Here is a 14343-nt window from a genome sequence, read left to right on the forward strand (position 1 = left end):
TTACCGAAGCTGTTGACTTTCAAGATATGAAATCCTTGAGATGACCCAAACCTTCAGGAAATTAACTAATGCTTTGTGCTTCTCAGGAAAAGAGTATATACCCTGTCTTAATGATACAAACAGACTTTATTGAACAACTGTTTTGTATGAGAAGTCTTAAAGACCAGGTTTCTGTCGTGTCTCATGTACAGGGTATGATGCTGAAGAAATGCATGTCATCTTGATAGCCATCATTTCCCAGTTAGGAGAGAAACACTTGTCAAGCACTGCTGTGTGTGTGTTTATGGAACAATTCACAGAGACTTTCTGCCTATTTAACTTTGACTGGAAGCAAAAACCAATCTCTCTGTCCTTAAAACTTGTGTGACTTTTCAAATAAGAGCCTTGCCTAACATTTCAGGTACGCTGGTATTTCTTCAGGTGCGTTGGACCTTCTCCTGCCTCAACTTATTGAACATGAGTTAGGCATACTGACAGACCTCTCAGCATTGCTCAGTGCTTTTGCCCAAGAAAATGAGGGCTGTGAACTCCCACTGGGTGCAGATGTCTTTCCCTGCCATGTCCATGTCTTTCCTCCTATGCCTATATAGTAGTCTACCTGAGCCTTGCATGGCCTCCACTATGTCTGTAGGGCTGGACAATCACTAGGGTGTGAAAATAGTGAGTACAGATCTCTTTTTCATCATGCAGAAGGACCTCTGAGCGGGCTGAAGTGGGTAGAGACTTTCTTAAAATGGCTTCTAAATTGCATTCACAGCAAAGTGGTTGTTTTCCAGTAAAACTGCTCATTTTCTTCCACCACAAAACATAAAAGGCTCTTTCTTATTCCCTGCTGAATCTTTAAGATTGATGTGGATGGATGGGCAGACTCCTGTCTGCTTTAAAACAAGGGCTGGTGACATGACAAAGCTAAGTAAGGTAGATGGGCAGAGTCCGTAGGATTAATGCTGCCTTCCTCTTACTCTGTGCCAACCAGGCTGCATTTGCTTCTCTTCCTCCAGCCAGCACATTCTCTTTGCAATTGGATTTCTCTCCTCAGCAATTGCTCTAAGTCCAGAAGGCTTTGGTGTGTTTGTACAGGGTCTGATTCCTCACCTCTATCCTGCTGCAGCTCCTGTGCTTTTGTGGGGTATGCTGGTGGGCTCCAGACCTAAAGATGCATCAGGCAGCTCAGGACATATTTGCTCACTGCCTCATGTCCCATAGAAACTAGGTCACTGGTGAGGCAGTTCTGTGAGCACAGTGGTTGTTTTTGGTGAAAAAACAAACTGATGAATTTAAATCTCTTTCGTCAGTGTTTTTCTGCATGGATTGTTTTTGATTCAGATGCTCTCATGCTAGTTTTTTCATCACTGTAGCTATTGCTCTTTCAGGTTATGAAATACAGCATTTAAACAAAACGCACCTGCTGAGACTAACTAGTTCATTCAGCCGCACAGGAACCAAGTTTACTCTTTTCTGCTTGTATGAATGTATGTGTAGGGACAAATGCCTTGGGCAGCATCTCCAAAGATACCTTTGAGTAACCTGTTTGACTTTGCATGACTTTGCTTACTGAGCCTATCAGGAGTATCTAAGAGAGTTGAGAACGCTGCCCTCATAGGTGCTTTTCTGCTCTTTGCTATCAGCAGTAGCTAAGAATGACCCCTCACTTAGGTTTGAATTTGTAAGTGGTGACAGTTGGCATTAAGGCCACTAAGCCCCCCTCATCTGTATGCTCAATCCTCCTGTACAGAGGCAGCAGCTTATGAGCCTTCATGTTTATTGTTTGGCATTTTACAACAACCTGAAATCTGTGCTCGTTCTTTTTAAATGCCAGTCTCTGAGCCATGACAGTTCAATATCTGTCTTATGAATAGCTTTGTTGGCCTGCCACAGGGCAGACGATGGCAGACAACAGGGATTGCATACCCTATCAGACTCTGAGCTGCCTGTGCTTGCGCCACTGCCTGTCTTCTCACCCACTCCAGCAACCAGTGACTACTGTGTAGGGCATAGCCAGGAACTAGGACATGGGAAGGGATGGAGTCTGATCCCAATCTATGAAGAGGCAATCTCAGCCTGACTCCAGGGGCCAGGCTGTGGGTCACTGTAGAAATGGAGCAGGGCTACTGGCACAACTGGTATATACTCCTGTGGCATTGCCCAGTAACCAGTAAGGACCTGGTTGAAACAGCCTCTCAGTTCTTCATCAGCTATCTGAGATGGGATATCAGCGTAGGGAGGTGTTTGAGGACTGGAGGAAAGACTTTCTGCTCAGTCTTCAAGGGCATGACAGTGCAGGAAATATTAGGCAGCCTAAATACACTATCCAGAAAGATACTGAACGGTATATTTGTAAGGACTTCTAGATCAAAGAGCAACCAGTCTAGAAAGACTTTTGTAAGGCCATATCATGTAAAACTGATCTAATACAGTTTTTGAGAGTAACAGCCTTGGTACAAAACATCTATAGAGGGTGACTTCAGGAACACAAATCCATAAAGAAAGGTGAGAAGATGGATTGGCATGGTTGAAATCATCCCCAGCAGGGCACACGAGGATTGGGACTGGTGCTGAAACCAGCAGCAATTATGGTAGGACTAAAAAGACAAGACTTAAAAGTGGTTTAGTGCCAGAACTGAAACTGTAAATAAGCTCAACAGCCTCAACAGCAATTTGCAGTCAGTGAGATGAAATTCAATAAAGACACAAACCAAATGTGCAATATTAAATGAGCACTAACTGGGAAGCAGCAGGACCATAAGGCTGGGACTGGCTGCACCATCATGCTCCTGCCAACACCGCAGCTGTGCTTCCAGCTCAGTCCCTGGGAGATGCTGGGGGCACTCACCCCAGGAGCACCAGTGGGGTTCAGACTGGATGTACTGGACATCTCTTCTGTTAGAGCAGGGATGACAGCACAGCGTGGAGGTACCAACTGCTTCTGCCATGCTGGCATCACACAAGTTCACTGCAGATTAGTTTCTCTCATTGGCTTTCACCTTTCAGAACCAATCTGAAAAGTAACAAATTAAATTTAGTATAATACCAGGCAGCAAAAGGAGGCTTTGTGAGGAGGTGTGAGAAACATTAGCTCAATCTCTGATTCATTCCAATGCATGCTATTAATGTTAGAGAGGAAAAATTAAAAGAGTCATTGGCAACATAAGAAAATCTTATTAGACCAAAATGAAGTGCAACCAGCTCTGGTGTATAATGCGTCAGCTATTTAGCACCAGATAACAGCATTCGAGAGTGTGCAGGACCAAGACATGCAGGAGATTATCATAATCACTGAGACTGCCAGAGCAGAGCTGGTTGGCAGGAAGTGCTGACTGACAGGAAAATTAGCTCAGATACATGAGCACTTTCTTGTAAAACAATGTGACAGGGTTTTCTGAAGAGGTTAAATGGTCCTCAGCCTGTCTGAATGAATAACAGCTCTTCCACATGCTGAGGCTTTGGTTTCCTGCTGCCTTGTGGGAGCTCAGTCAAATCAGCTGAGGTTGTTTTCCTACCATGTCAAATCAGAAGTGACCCAGTTCTTAGTGAATGAGCAAGAGAAGAGAGATGAAACCCTAAAGAGAAGCTCTCCCCTCCAGCCCTGTGTTAAGCCAGGTGGTACAGAACTTCTCTTCCTACTGTTGTGCACCCCAGAGGAGCATGGCAGAGATGCTGCATTGCTGAAATACTGCAGACATGGGGGATGTGCTTGGTATTCTCCTGCACTCAAGGGTGTGCAGCCAGCCCTGGATAGTTAACCTGCCCAGACCAAGCAGTAGCTTTCATGGATGCCTGCTTGCCTGCTCATCTTCCTCAAAGCTAGCACAAAGATTGCTGTAGCAGAGCTGGGGCCAGTCCTTCTCCCTAGAATGTATTTGTAGGTCTGGTACTGGTATCAGGCAGCAGAAGATCTGCATTCCTGAGCCATCCTTGCAGAAGCAGTGCAGCAATGAAAGTTTCCTGAGTCAGGTCCTCTGCCCTCCTGTAGAACCTCTGCCTGCCCTGTGCATCAGAGGGACCAAGGAGTGTCTTAAAACTCATTCAATTACTAATGTAAATTGAAAACATCTTACAGAGAATGAACAGTACTGGAGCTGCTCTCCTGATTGACCTGGCTGCAGTGAGACTATAGCAATTGCATAAAGTAAGTCCTCCATCACACGAGGCAGTTTGGCCTGCCCTGCCTGCACAGTGCCTTTAGGAAGTTCCAGTGCAAGGGTTGGGGTGAGCTGCCAACTCATTAAATATGTGACTTGAGAATTTGAAACAAGTCATCTGTGGTATTTGCCAATGGGTGAGGTATCATGATTCAGTCAAGGAAATTAGGGAAATCCATCACACAGACAGTTAAAGTCAAGCAGTGAAAGAAATGTCAACAGGTAAAGGGCAGCGTGATATGCAGCATGATATTAAATCATCCCTCACCTTTTGCTCTTGCACCAATTTTGTCCTTTGTTGCCAAGTTACCAGGTACATCTGCTTTGCTCTTACATACGTACATAGTTTCCCCTAGCGTGGGTTTTATTTGGTGTCAGGTTGTTTTTGAGCACACTGGTATTGTTCTGGCCACTGGTGGGGGATGAGGCCTTGTAAATTCAGGAGAAAAGGACAGCTTTTGTTTGAGGCATGCAGTAAAAGTCTGGGTAGTTTGTGGGCTCCCAATTTCATAGGCCACAAAAGTTGAGTAGGCTGCTGTGCTATAGGACAGTGGGTACAGCTGGGTGAGGGCAGAGGGGTGCAGGTCACCTTGCAGCTGCTACAGCTGCTGGGCTGTGGGAGATTGGGTTGGCCTTTGGGTTAAAGGTACAGTTTGCAGAGTGAGCAGAGAAACGTGAAGTGTTTGAAATTAAGAACATGGTTTGTTGCTGGAGCTATATCAATAGCCTTGGATTTACGCTGTGCCAAGCTTACAAAGTGGCCATGCAGAGTCTCAGTGGGGAGCTATTGGTTGTGAGATATATTTGCATGATTCTGGATGTGACTGAGCTGGATTTCTTCAGCTGTCTGAGAGTCAGGCATCAAAGCAGCTCATTTGTGTTAAATATTTTCTGCAACTAATAGCAGTGATAGCTATTATTGCCAGTACATCAAGCATGGAGGCTCTGCTCTTACCTTGATCATAGTTAAAAAAACATTCTTATTGATGAAAAGCATCTGACAGAGGTTTCAGGATTCCCCTGATCCCATCTCAGAGATAACTGGGAGTCTACTTGACTTCAGTGCTCCTCTTCAGGGGCTGCTGACTTATCAGAGGCTTTGCCCTTCCGTCTAGGAGAAGTTTGCTTTGAACATTTGCCTAGCACATCTACCATCAGTGTCAGGCTCTCTGGGGCTGTGAGTCCAGGTTTCCTCTGGCAGCTGTTGAAACCAGCTCATAAATCCCCATGCTGTGAGGAACTGCCTAGCTGAACATTGGGCTTCATTCGGAGTGTGGTAATTGTTCTCCTGTGTTTCTTTGAGGTGGGTGCACAACTTTACAAGGACCATAAATAAAAGAGCTGTTGGAGTTGCTAGCTGCTAACTAGTGCTTTCTTCTCTGCAGCTAGGCTGGGGACTACAGATGGGGATTCTTGCTCTCTCCCATTACAGCAATTTTCAGATTTCCTTTACCTCTCTCTGTACCTCTCCACAGGTTTCTTGTTCTCAGGGTCTGATTTATGCTCCTCTAGGGAAGTGGCCACATATTGTTCCTAAGCAATCTATAGCAAGAGAACTGAAATGCCCTTTCCCATTTTCTCAGTGCTTGTTAGCATGAATGAAGATGCCTCCTGTAGTCTACAGGCAGCCAGGTTGCCACCCCTACAGGCCCGTGGTTTGCTCCTGCAGGATATGCAGAAGGTATCAGAGAAAAGCAAGAAAGTTATATTTTCTGCTTTGAGGACCAGAAGCAAATTACTGTATTCTCCATGGATTCGTTGAACTGTGGAGCGTCACATTCTGTGAAGCATCACTGCCTTGCTGTGTTGCTGGAAGTACAAGCCCGGGTGCTGCTATGGCACTGAGTGAAGAAGACTGGATGGGTAGAAGCAGCCTATAGGGGTCCGTGATGATGCAACATCATCATGTCAGTAAGCATGGAAATGCATTTGTCTGCCATGTTGGAAAGTTATGCAAATACTGACCCTCATCAGACCAATTTGCACCTGTGTGTGTGTGTGTGGCAGCTCTGCCACTTTGGGTCTGATGCTGGAGTCACACGCAGGCTGGAACTTACCTGTGCTGTGTACCCAGAGAGGGCTCATTGTGTGAAAACTGAGAGGCTGTCTTTGGAGGTCAGTGGTCATCTACATCTGGAGAAGTGAAGGTCACTGGAGTGATGGAGAGATGCTGTGTGCTGCTGGTGACTCTCTGGGATAGGAGATGCAGCTGGAGCTGTCTCCATATCTTTAATCCCATGATCTGAGCCGCCACAGCAGCTGGCATTAAGAACCTCAAGGACAGCTGCGGGGTTTCAGTCTTCTGTTCTTAGGGCAGAATGTCTTGCCCCGAATCCCATGCCAATCTGCAGCCAGTGCTGGTCACTGTCAGCTCTGCTGCTTTATGGCACCATGAGGCTGCCTCAAGTGTTGTGTGTACCCTTTTAGGATACTCCCAAGGCATCAGTAACTGAGTTGGTCTGACCCCATTTCCCCTTCTCTCAGAGTGCCTGTCATCAAAGCCTCTGAAGTCCTTCGTAATGCCTGTGGCCCACCCCTCCATCTGTAGAGTCTGCCAGCTGATATGAGGCTGATACTTCCAACTGAACAACTGGAATTGTTTGTTCCATGATTCCCTTGGCAAAAGAAAACAAGCCCATTTATTTAGAAGCTCATAAGAGTTTTATAGTAGGAACATTCAGAAACTTGCTTGCTTTTGACCTTCTCCACTCTGCTTATGGTTTTGAGTTCTTGTCCTAGGCATTCTGCATGTCTGGGCTGTCAGTGGCATTTTGGAAAAAACAGCCTCACCCAGAGTAATTTGCATTGCTCAGCATTCCAAAACAGAGCCTTCAGACCATGCCTTGCTACCCTGTGCTACTGGCTATGGTGTGCAGGTGTGATACTTTGACAGTCCTGTAAAACAGATCTTACTGCTGAAATGAAGCCTGGCCATTAATTCTATGCTGCCTGTTTTAAATCTGGATTAATTGGTGCTCCTCGAGCAATAGACATTTCCTGGGCTCTCAGGTTACTAAGTACTGAGCTTGTGTCATTGGTGGGAGAAGTGAATCATGCCCTTAAATTAATAAATATGTATTCTGTGAAGGCAAGCAATTAAATCTTTGGTGAGTGTGGGTCATGTGGGGTTGATGCACTTAAAAGAGAGCTTGCTTCTTTTCAGAGATAGGAAGACAGCAGAATGCAAGCCAGGACATAAGCTTTTTATGCCTAGAAGTGGAAATTGGGATTACTTTGCTTGAGTGTGGAACCTCAAGTTTCTGGTCTAGATTCAGAATTCAGTACTGGCATATGAAATTTTAAGTGGATCAAACTGAAATCACTTTTTCCCAACCTGTTTCCTTGATGATGGGGGAAAGGGAAAGTCTCTACAAACTGCAGATTTTTATCTGTGTCTGATGCTTTGAATCACCTCCATGAATTACAAACTGCTGTGGATTTCTCTAAAACACATGAGAAGCTTTTGCACTTCCCAAGCTCTTCCCTGTCCAGAAAAGTCTTACTTCAATTTGGAGGGAGTTCCTCCTTGTCATATTTTTTGCAGCTATGAAGTCTTTGCTTGATTCCCCAGCCCAGGACAAGGACATCACAAATGAGCTCTAAAGACACAGTGGTGTTTGAGACTGCCTGGGACCTGTGTCCTGGGACCTCTTTGCTTTACACAGATACAGATAAAATTCACCAACTTGGTTGTGCATGATGAGAAAGTACACATAATGATTTGATACATAATCTTTCATGCTCTTCATGCTCTTTGGAAAAGGCTTTTATAGGATACTGCTGTCAGATTTCATATAATTCCTAGATTAAAATTGTGAGCCTAGCACACTGTTGAAACAATGCATGTCACCTGGCTCCTAGCTGCTGGTAAACAAGACACAGCTGGCAGGAGATGCACATGAAGTTCAATTCTAATTTCTCCCATATTCCCACTGTACTTGTTAGCATAACATTTCCTTCCTTAGTTTTTCTGAAGGTAATAAAGGGGAAAGGAAAATAAAGCTGGAAGTCTACACAATGGATTCAAGGTGGGAGCCCAGCATGCTGGAGAGTCCTTCAGCTCTGATGAGGAGCATCATGTTTTATTAGCCTTTGCAGGCTGTAGCACTGACAGCAGCTAATTGCAGTTACTGGAAGACAGCGTTAAAACATTCTCTTGAGTATGTTCCACTGTTTCCATTGGAGTCATGCTGAAACATTCTCTGTCATGCAGTTAGTGATGTGCTCTGTATCAGTGCCGTAGCTCTGGGGTCCATGCTAGAGGAAATCCTGCCTTCTGGTCTCTCACCCTCCTTCTTTGACTTTCTCACTTGCCCAGCCCTTGACTATAAGTGCCATGGGAGTGCCGTGCTGGCACAGCATCTACAGCATCTGGTCTGGAACAGGCTGCTCTCCCCACGCTGTCCTATGCTTTGCAAAGTTTGCCTGTGCTTCACTCCAAGGTACATCCTGGATAATACTGAACATGTTTGCATTATTTCCCTATTAATTACTGATATGACTCTTAATTGTTATTATTAAGCTGGAAATATTAGAAAGGTCTGCAATAAAGGGTAGTCAATATTTCTGACAGCATTTCTCACTTTGTGAGTCAGTCTGTGTTAGACTCACAAGGTTTCACACCTGGTTGACTCATTGCTTGCAGCACTGGGAAGGGAGGTTAGGAACTCTGGGACTAGCAATGCCAGATTTGAGCTGTCTCCAGTCCAGATCAGCTGGAGCCTTGGGAAGAGCTTTCCTCACATCAGGGAATGGGCCCTTTCCCCATGAATTCCTGAAGTAAGGGGATGGTCCCTCAGAAGCAGCAAGCAGCTTCTGGACATAGATTGCTTATAAGATGATGAAGCTTCTGAAGTCAGATGCCAATTGTGTGCTGAAGTTACCTTTCCCTAGAACCTTTTCTTTCTGTGATTTCTTCAGGCACAGTTCTTCTGCTGAGGCTTCTTCTTGTCTAACTAATCTCTTTTGTGTTGTCTTTTTTTTTTAATTTTCTTCCCAGGCCCATGTGTTTGATCTGAACATTAATAAGTATGAAGCTCTCTGCAGCCAGGTAGTGGTAGCCAAGAAGAAAAATAAAATAACCCATATCCAGTTTAACCCCGTGTACCCTGTTGTCATCATCGGAGATGAGCGAGGCCAAGTTACCTGCCTGAAACTCTCCCCCAATCTGCGCAAGATGCCCAAGGTAGGTATAGCTGAAGGACCAAACCATAGCAAGTCTCTTCATGCCTTTGCTGTCCTCTCTACTCTGTGCTTCATGTTTCCCAAACATCCTATCTTTTCCGAGCTTTGGGTTTTGTTTGCAAAACTCCTGGAAACTTGAGTAGATGGGATATCAGCTCCTCCCTGAGACCTCCTGCAGAGCCTGTGCTGCCTGTCTTCTTGCTCTTCTGGATCATCAGAGCCTGTGCCCCGACCATTGTTCACCTCTCCTGTAAATGAGCAAGTGCTATCTTTATTTAGCAAGGTGTCTTGGGATCGTAGTCCTAAGAGACAGCAGTGAGATGTACATGCCTGTATGAGTTGGCAAAGCCCCTTTTCCCACCCAGCCATGAGTGCCAGTCTTGCAGTATGCTGAACATCTCCCACACAGTTCCTTTATTAGACTTTCTGGGTTTCCTCCAGCCACAAACTGTACTGCTGCAAATGCAGCATCATTTCTGACCCCATGTAATTCTCATAGCCAATTGTCCCTTGCTTAATAGAGCGTCTTCAGTTTCAGGCTTTTTAGAATTGATCCAAGAAAGCAATATCTCAGGATGATCATTTTTTATTTATATACCTCCAAAGGTTTTATATATTCTACCAGTCAGCTGTGTAGGGTGAGGTCTTTGGCCAGAAACTAATCACCCTAGTGTCAGTCCAGAATGTTCTGATCGATTTTTGAAAAGTCCTTTCTTCTAGACACCACTGGAAATACAAACTTCCTCGTGCTGAGAGAGCATAGAAAACTGAACAACATGGCAGTCTATTTAAAGGTGATGGAGCTGTGGGGGAGAGTGTCTCAAAAGCTCCATGCTTTCGTATTTCCATCAAAATTACAGCTTGAGATAACCCAGTCTCTCAGGGCTGCTATCAACTTGACTGGGGACAAGCTGATTTATGAGTTCTTCCTGATGTGGGTAAGCACTCTGTCTGACACTGGCCCTGATTTCATAGGTGTCATAGGTGTAACCCAATGGAGATGGGTTACAGACAGAAATGTGGCTGCCCACCACCACTCATTTAGCTATGGGATGAGGAGCACCCAGCAATACTCTGCCATGGGTCAGAATAAATCTGAATGTCTCCTCCACTCCTTGTGGCACTTCCAGCAGCAGCCCTCCACACAGGCATAAATGTCACTAACTCTTAAATTCTCTCCTTTTGATAATTGCACAGAGGCAAATTGCTCGACAAAGCTGAGCTCACAAGCATCACTTACTGCTGACCTTAACCTATAGGTACCATATCCCAAGCAACATAATGGGATGGAAATGGACTTTGCTGCTCTGATGTTATTAAGCTATCTATCTTCCACTTCTTGGTTCGGTTTGAAGGGACACTGAACACTGAATTAAATGTTTCCTCCACATGTGGAGAAAAAGCAGGGATGTTCAGGCATGGCTGGTGATGTGTGCAACTCCCCTGGCTACAGCCAGCACTTCTCAGAGAGTGAAGAGAAATTAAAACAGATGTCATACATGGTGGAAGCAGAGTGGTGGTGATGGATAGCAAGTGGACAAGTGAGCAGGGTTGCCAGGCCCATCCTTTCTGGCCAGATGATGGTGACCACAACGCTATGGTGAGAAGTGTTAGCTACTGTGAAAAGGTGGTTTGAAAGAGGTAAGTGAAGCCCTGACAGAGCAAGCAGTGCCATTTGCTGCATCTCCTGTCCTCCTCATTGCTGTACCAGCCTCCACGTGCATAGTGCAAACCTCCAGCTGTAGTTGCACAAGCATCACCTCGCCATGGGGATCCAGATGTACTTTAAAAGTATTGATTCCAGTCCCTTTGAAGATCAAATCAGTGTGCTCTTTAAACCCTTACCTTGTGCTGTCAGCTTTCCTCCCTAAAATATCTTAACTTCTTCCTCTTTTGTGGGAGTCATCAGAGTTAACAGGAGCAGAAAATCCATATATCCTTAAAAGTGCAGAGAGTCTAGAAGGATGTGAAGGAGCCCTTGCATCCCTGCTGTCTCATTGCAGGAAGACAAACCTGTTTGCACCTGGGTGAATATCTGAATTTGCCAGTCCAGACTCTGCAGTGCCTGATCACAGAATCACAGAATCACAGAAATATAGGGGCTGAAAGGGACCTCTAGAGATCATTTAATGCAACCCCCCTGCCAAAGCAGGCTCTCTAGACCAGGTCGCACAAGTAGGCATCCAGGTGGGTCTTGAATATCTCCAGAGAAGGAGACTCCACAACCCCCCTGGGCAGCCTGTTCCAGTGCTCCGTCACCCTCACCGTGAAGAAGTTCTTACGCACATTCGTGCGGAACTTCCTGTGCTGCAGTTTGTGGCTATTTCCCCTTGTCCTATCGCCATGCATCGCTGAAAGGAGTCTGGCCTTATCCCTTTGCCTCCCTCACCTTAGATACTTACAGACATTTATCAGATTCCTTCTCAGTCTTCTTATCTCAAGGCTGAACAGACTCAGTTCACATAGCCTTTCCTCATAAGAGAGGTGCTCCAGGCCCTTTATCATCTCTGTGGCCGTCCATTCAACTCTTTCCAGGAGATCCCCATCTTTTTTGTACTGGGGAGCCCAGAACTGGACACAGTACTCCAGGTGAGGCCTCACTCACATGCTGGCCACACTCTTTTTAATGCACCTCAGGATGCCATTGGCCAAATCCCTGCAGAGCCCTATGGCGAAACCTACCTGAAACCCAGAAGGAACCAGAGATGGTGTTCCTGGGGGTTGTGGCCTTCACATCAGCTCCAGCACCTGCTAACTCAGCTGCCTGGTTTATGTCTGCTGGCTCCTTCAGAGATGCAATGATCTTGCAGAGCTCAGTGTGTCAATGGAGCACGACAGCTACGGGCTCATCCACATCTCACAGCCTCTCTGTTTCGATGCCACAGGGCTTTGCCTGTGAAGCATCTCTGCCAGCATCCCACACATCTGGGATAGCAGCTTTTGACAGGTATGACTAGCAGACTAATCAGCCTTTCTAGAGAGAGCGCTTAATAGCCACATGTCATTCCTAACCCTCTTTCTTTCCCTAAAAATAGACACAGTGCTGTCTGCTCCACGTGCTGCGCACTGCTTGGCTGCTGCTGGGCTTCCAGGATAGGGCTCACTGGGAGACACTGGGATAATTTCATCCCAGTGTGATTTTCAGCAGCTCTGAATGTATTTTAGTTTGCCTGATAGCTAATTGTGTGATGGGTTACTGGAAATGGGGAGAGTCAGGACTCTTGAGTTCTCATCAGGCTTTAATTCATTCCTTTGTTCAGATCCTTGAGATATAAGGGGAGGCTCAAGAGCTCAAAAAATAATTTCCTAGCTTGATATGTGGCTTAATTAGCTCATGTTTGTAAAACGCTTCGGGATCTTTAAGAAGTGTTATTTAATAGTCCATGTTTTGCTGTTGGCAGCAATATCACAGCCCAGTTTGTGAGCACTTGGCAGAAAAAGCCAACAGGGGAACTTCTTGAAAGCACTCAGGTAGCATTTTTAGAAGTGACTTTTACCAAGACAGAGAATCTAACAGCTTCAAAAATGCCTGAAACTCCCTGCGAGCTTTGGCCTCCTAAATCCTTTAGTGGCACACAGGAACAGTTACTCTTGATGTTGAGAGAAAGCCAGGGACAGGGACTCTGCCACCTACCAGGCTGTACTGAGGGCACATCTGTGAACACACTTGGCACAGAGTGCCAAGCAGAGCAAGCATCCTACATCCTCACTCCATTAATCTGGGGCCTGGAGCTCTCCCCGCTAGCTGAGGTCTCTGGGGCAGGGACTTCTCCATGCCTTAAGGTAACAAGCTGTATTTTCTGGGTTGTGAGCCTGGTAGAGGCTTTCTGTGCCTATCACTCTTGTGTCATTAGATCATATGAGTGTGGGGAACACACTAAGTATCAGGGAGCTGCTAAGTATCAGCTCCAAGAGCCTGGAGGGCAAGGAAGTTGGGGAGGGAAATGACTGAGCACAAACCTTGTGGGAAGAGCAACCACGAGGCAGAGAGAGGAGCTAGCAATCATCATTGCAAAATTGAAGTTTGCATTCAAACTGGCACAAGCATGGCCCTGCACTGTACATGCCAAGCACCCATCTCCCTAAGCATCCATTCCTGTTTGGGCAGAAGGCTTGTGACAAATACTGCTGCCCAAGCAGAGGATCTTGGTGAAACTGGTTTGGATCCTTCTGCTGAGAGCTCAGAGGTGGGGCAGAAGTGCGTGCAGCATTTTAAGATGCAGCACCTGGAATAAGTGGGTTTCTGCTGTCATCCAGGCCACTTTTGGACCTTAAGTGCTCCTTAGATATTACAGCAGTCGTTAGGCAAGAGTTGTTTAACCAATAAAATATAGTTCCTAATTTATAACGACCTTGGTGGTTGAGTTCACCCAAGGGAAGCATTGCTGGCAGAGCTGTTTAATTAGTAAGCCTTTCGAGTTTCATTCCTGAAAAGAAATTAAAGCATTTTGTCATCACAGCCAGAAGAATGTAGCTGCCTGTGGGCTTAGGTTTGTCTTTAAAAAACACTGCTGAAATAGCCTAGTAACCCATCGTGTCCAAAGGCAAAGAGGAGAGAATAAAAAAAACAGAAAGTGTTTTCAGAAATGTTGGGAGAGCATGGCAGAGTGGGAGAAGACAAGAAAGCAAGTCAAAGAAAGGGCATAAAACAGCATTTGCTGAGGCTAAATGAAATTTTTTGGACAGTGTCCAGGCTTACAGCAGGGAGGCAGCCAGTCTCTTGGTCTGGAGCTTGTCTTGGATATTTATGCCGGATTATCTAGGATGATTATTTCAGCCTCTGTACTTGCGGGAACATGTGTGAGTCCGATGCTGGCTCCAGTGATGCTGCTTCTGGTCGCTGCAGGGGGTGTTGCAGCATCTGTTGGGGATGAACCCGACCAGCACATAGAGAGGAACCTGTACTCCCTCCTTCTGTCCCAGGATGTGCAATCCATCTGCTTGTGGTGCTCGTTTGTGTTTACATAAGCCTCAGATTAGATGCACTCTCCAAGGTCATATGAGTGCTGGACTAGTG

General features: G+C 45.8%; 1 protein-coding gene across 2 annotated transcripts in view; it reads left to right on the top strand.

Moving 5' to 3' along the window:
* The window catches only part of DNAI1 (dynein axonemal intermediate chain 1), a 140746-nt gene that overhangs the window by 103958 nt on the left and 22445 nt on the right, over window positions 1–14343 (top strand). For both annotated transcript variants that reach the window (XM_085214430.1, XM_085214429.1), the window contains one exon: window positions 9142–9327. In XM_085214430.1, the coding sequence (XP_085070556.1) occupies window positions 9142–9327 (186 nt within the window). The remainder of the gene's footprint in view (window positions 1–9141; window positions 9328–14343) is intronic.

The sequence above is a fragment of the Meleagris gallopavo genome, chromosome Z, assembly GCF_905368555.1.
Source record: "Meleagris gallopavo chromosome Z, MGAL_WU_HG_1.1, whole genome shotgun sequence".
NCBI classification, from domain to species: domain Eukaryota; kingdom Metazoa; phylum Chordata; class Aves; order Galliformes; family Phasianidae; genus Meleagris; species Meleagris gallopavo.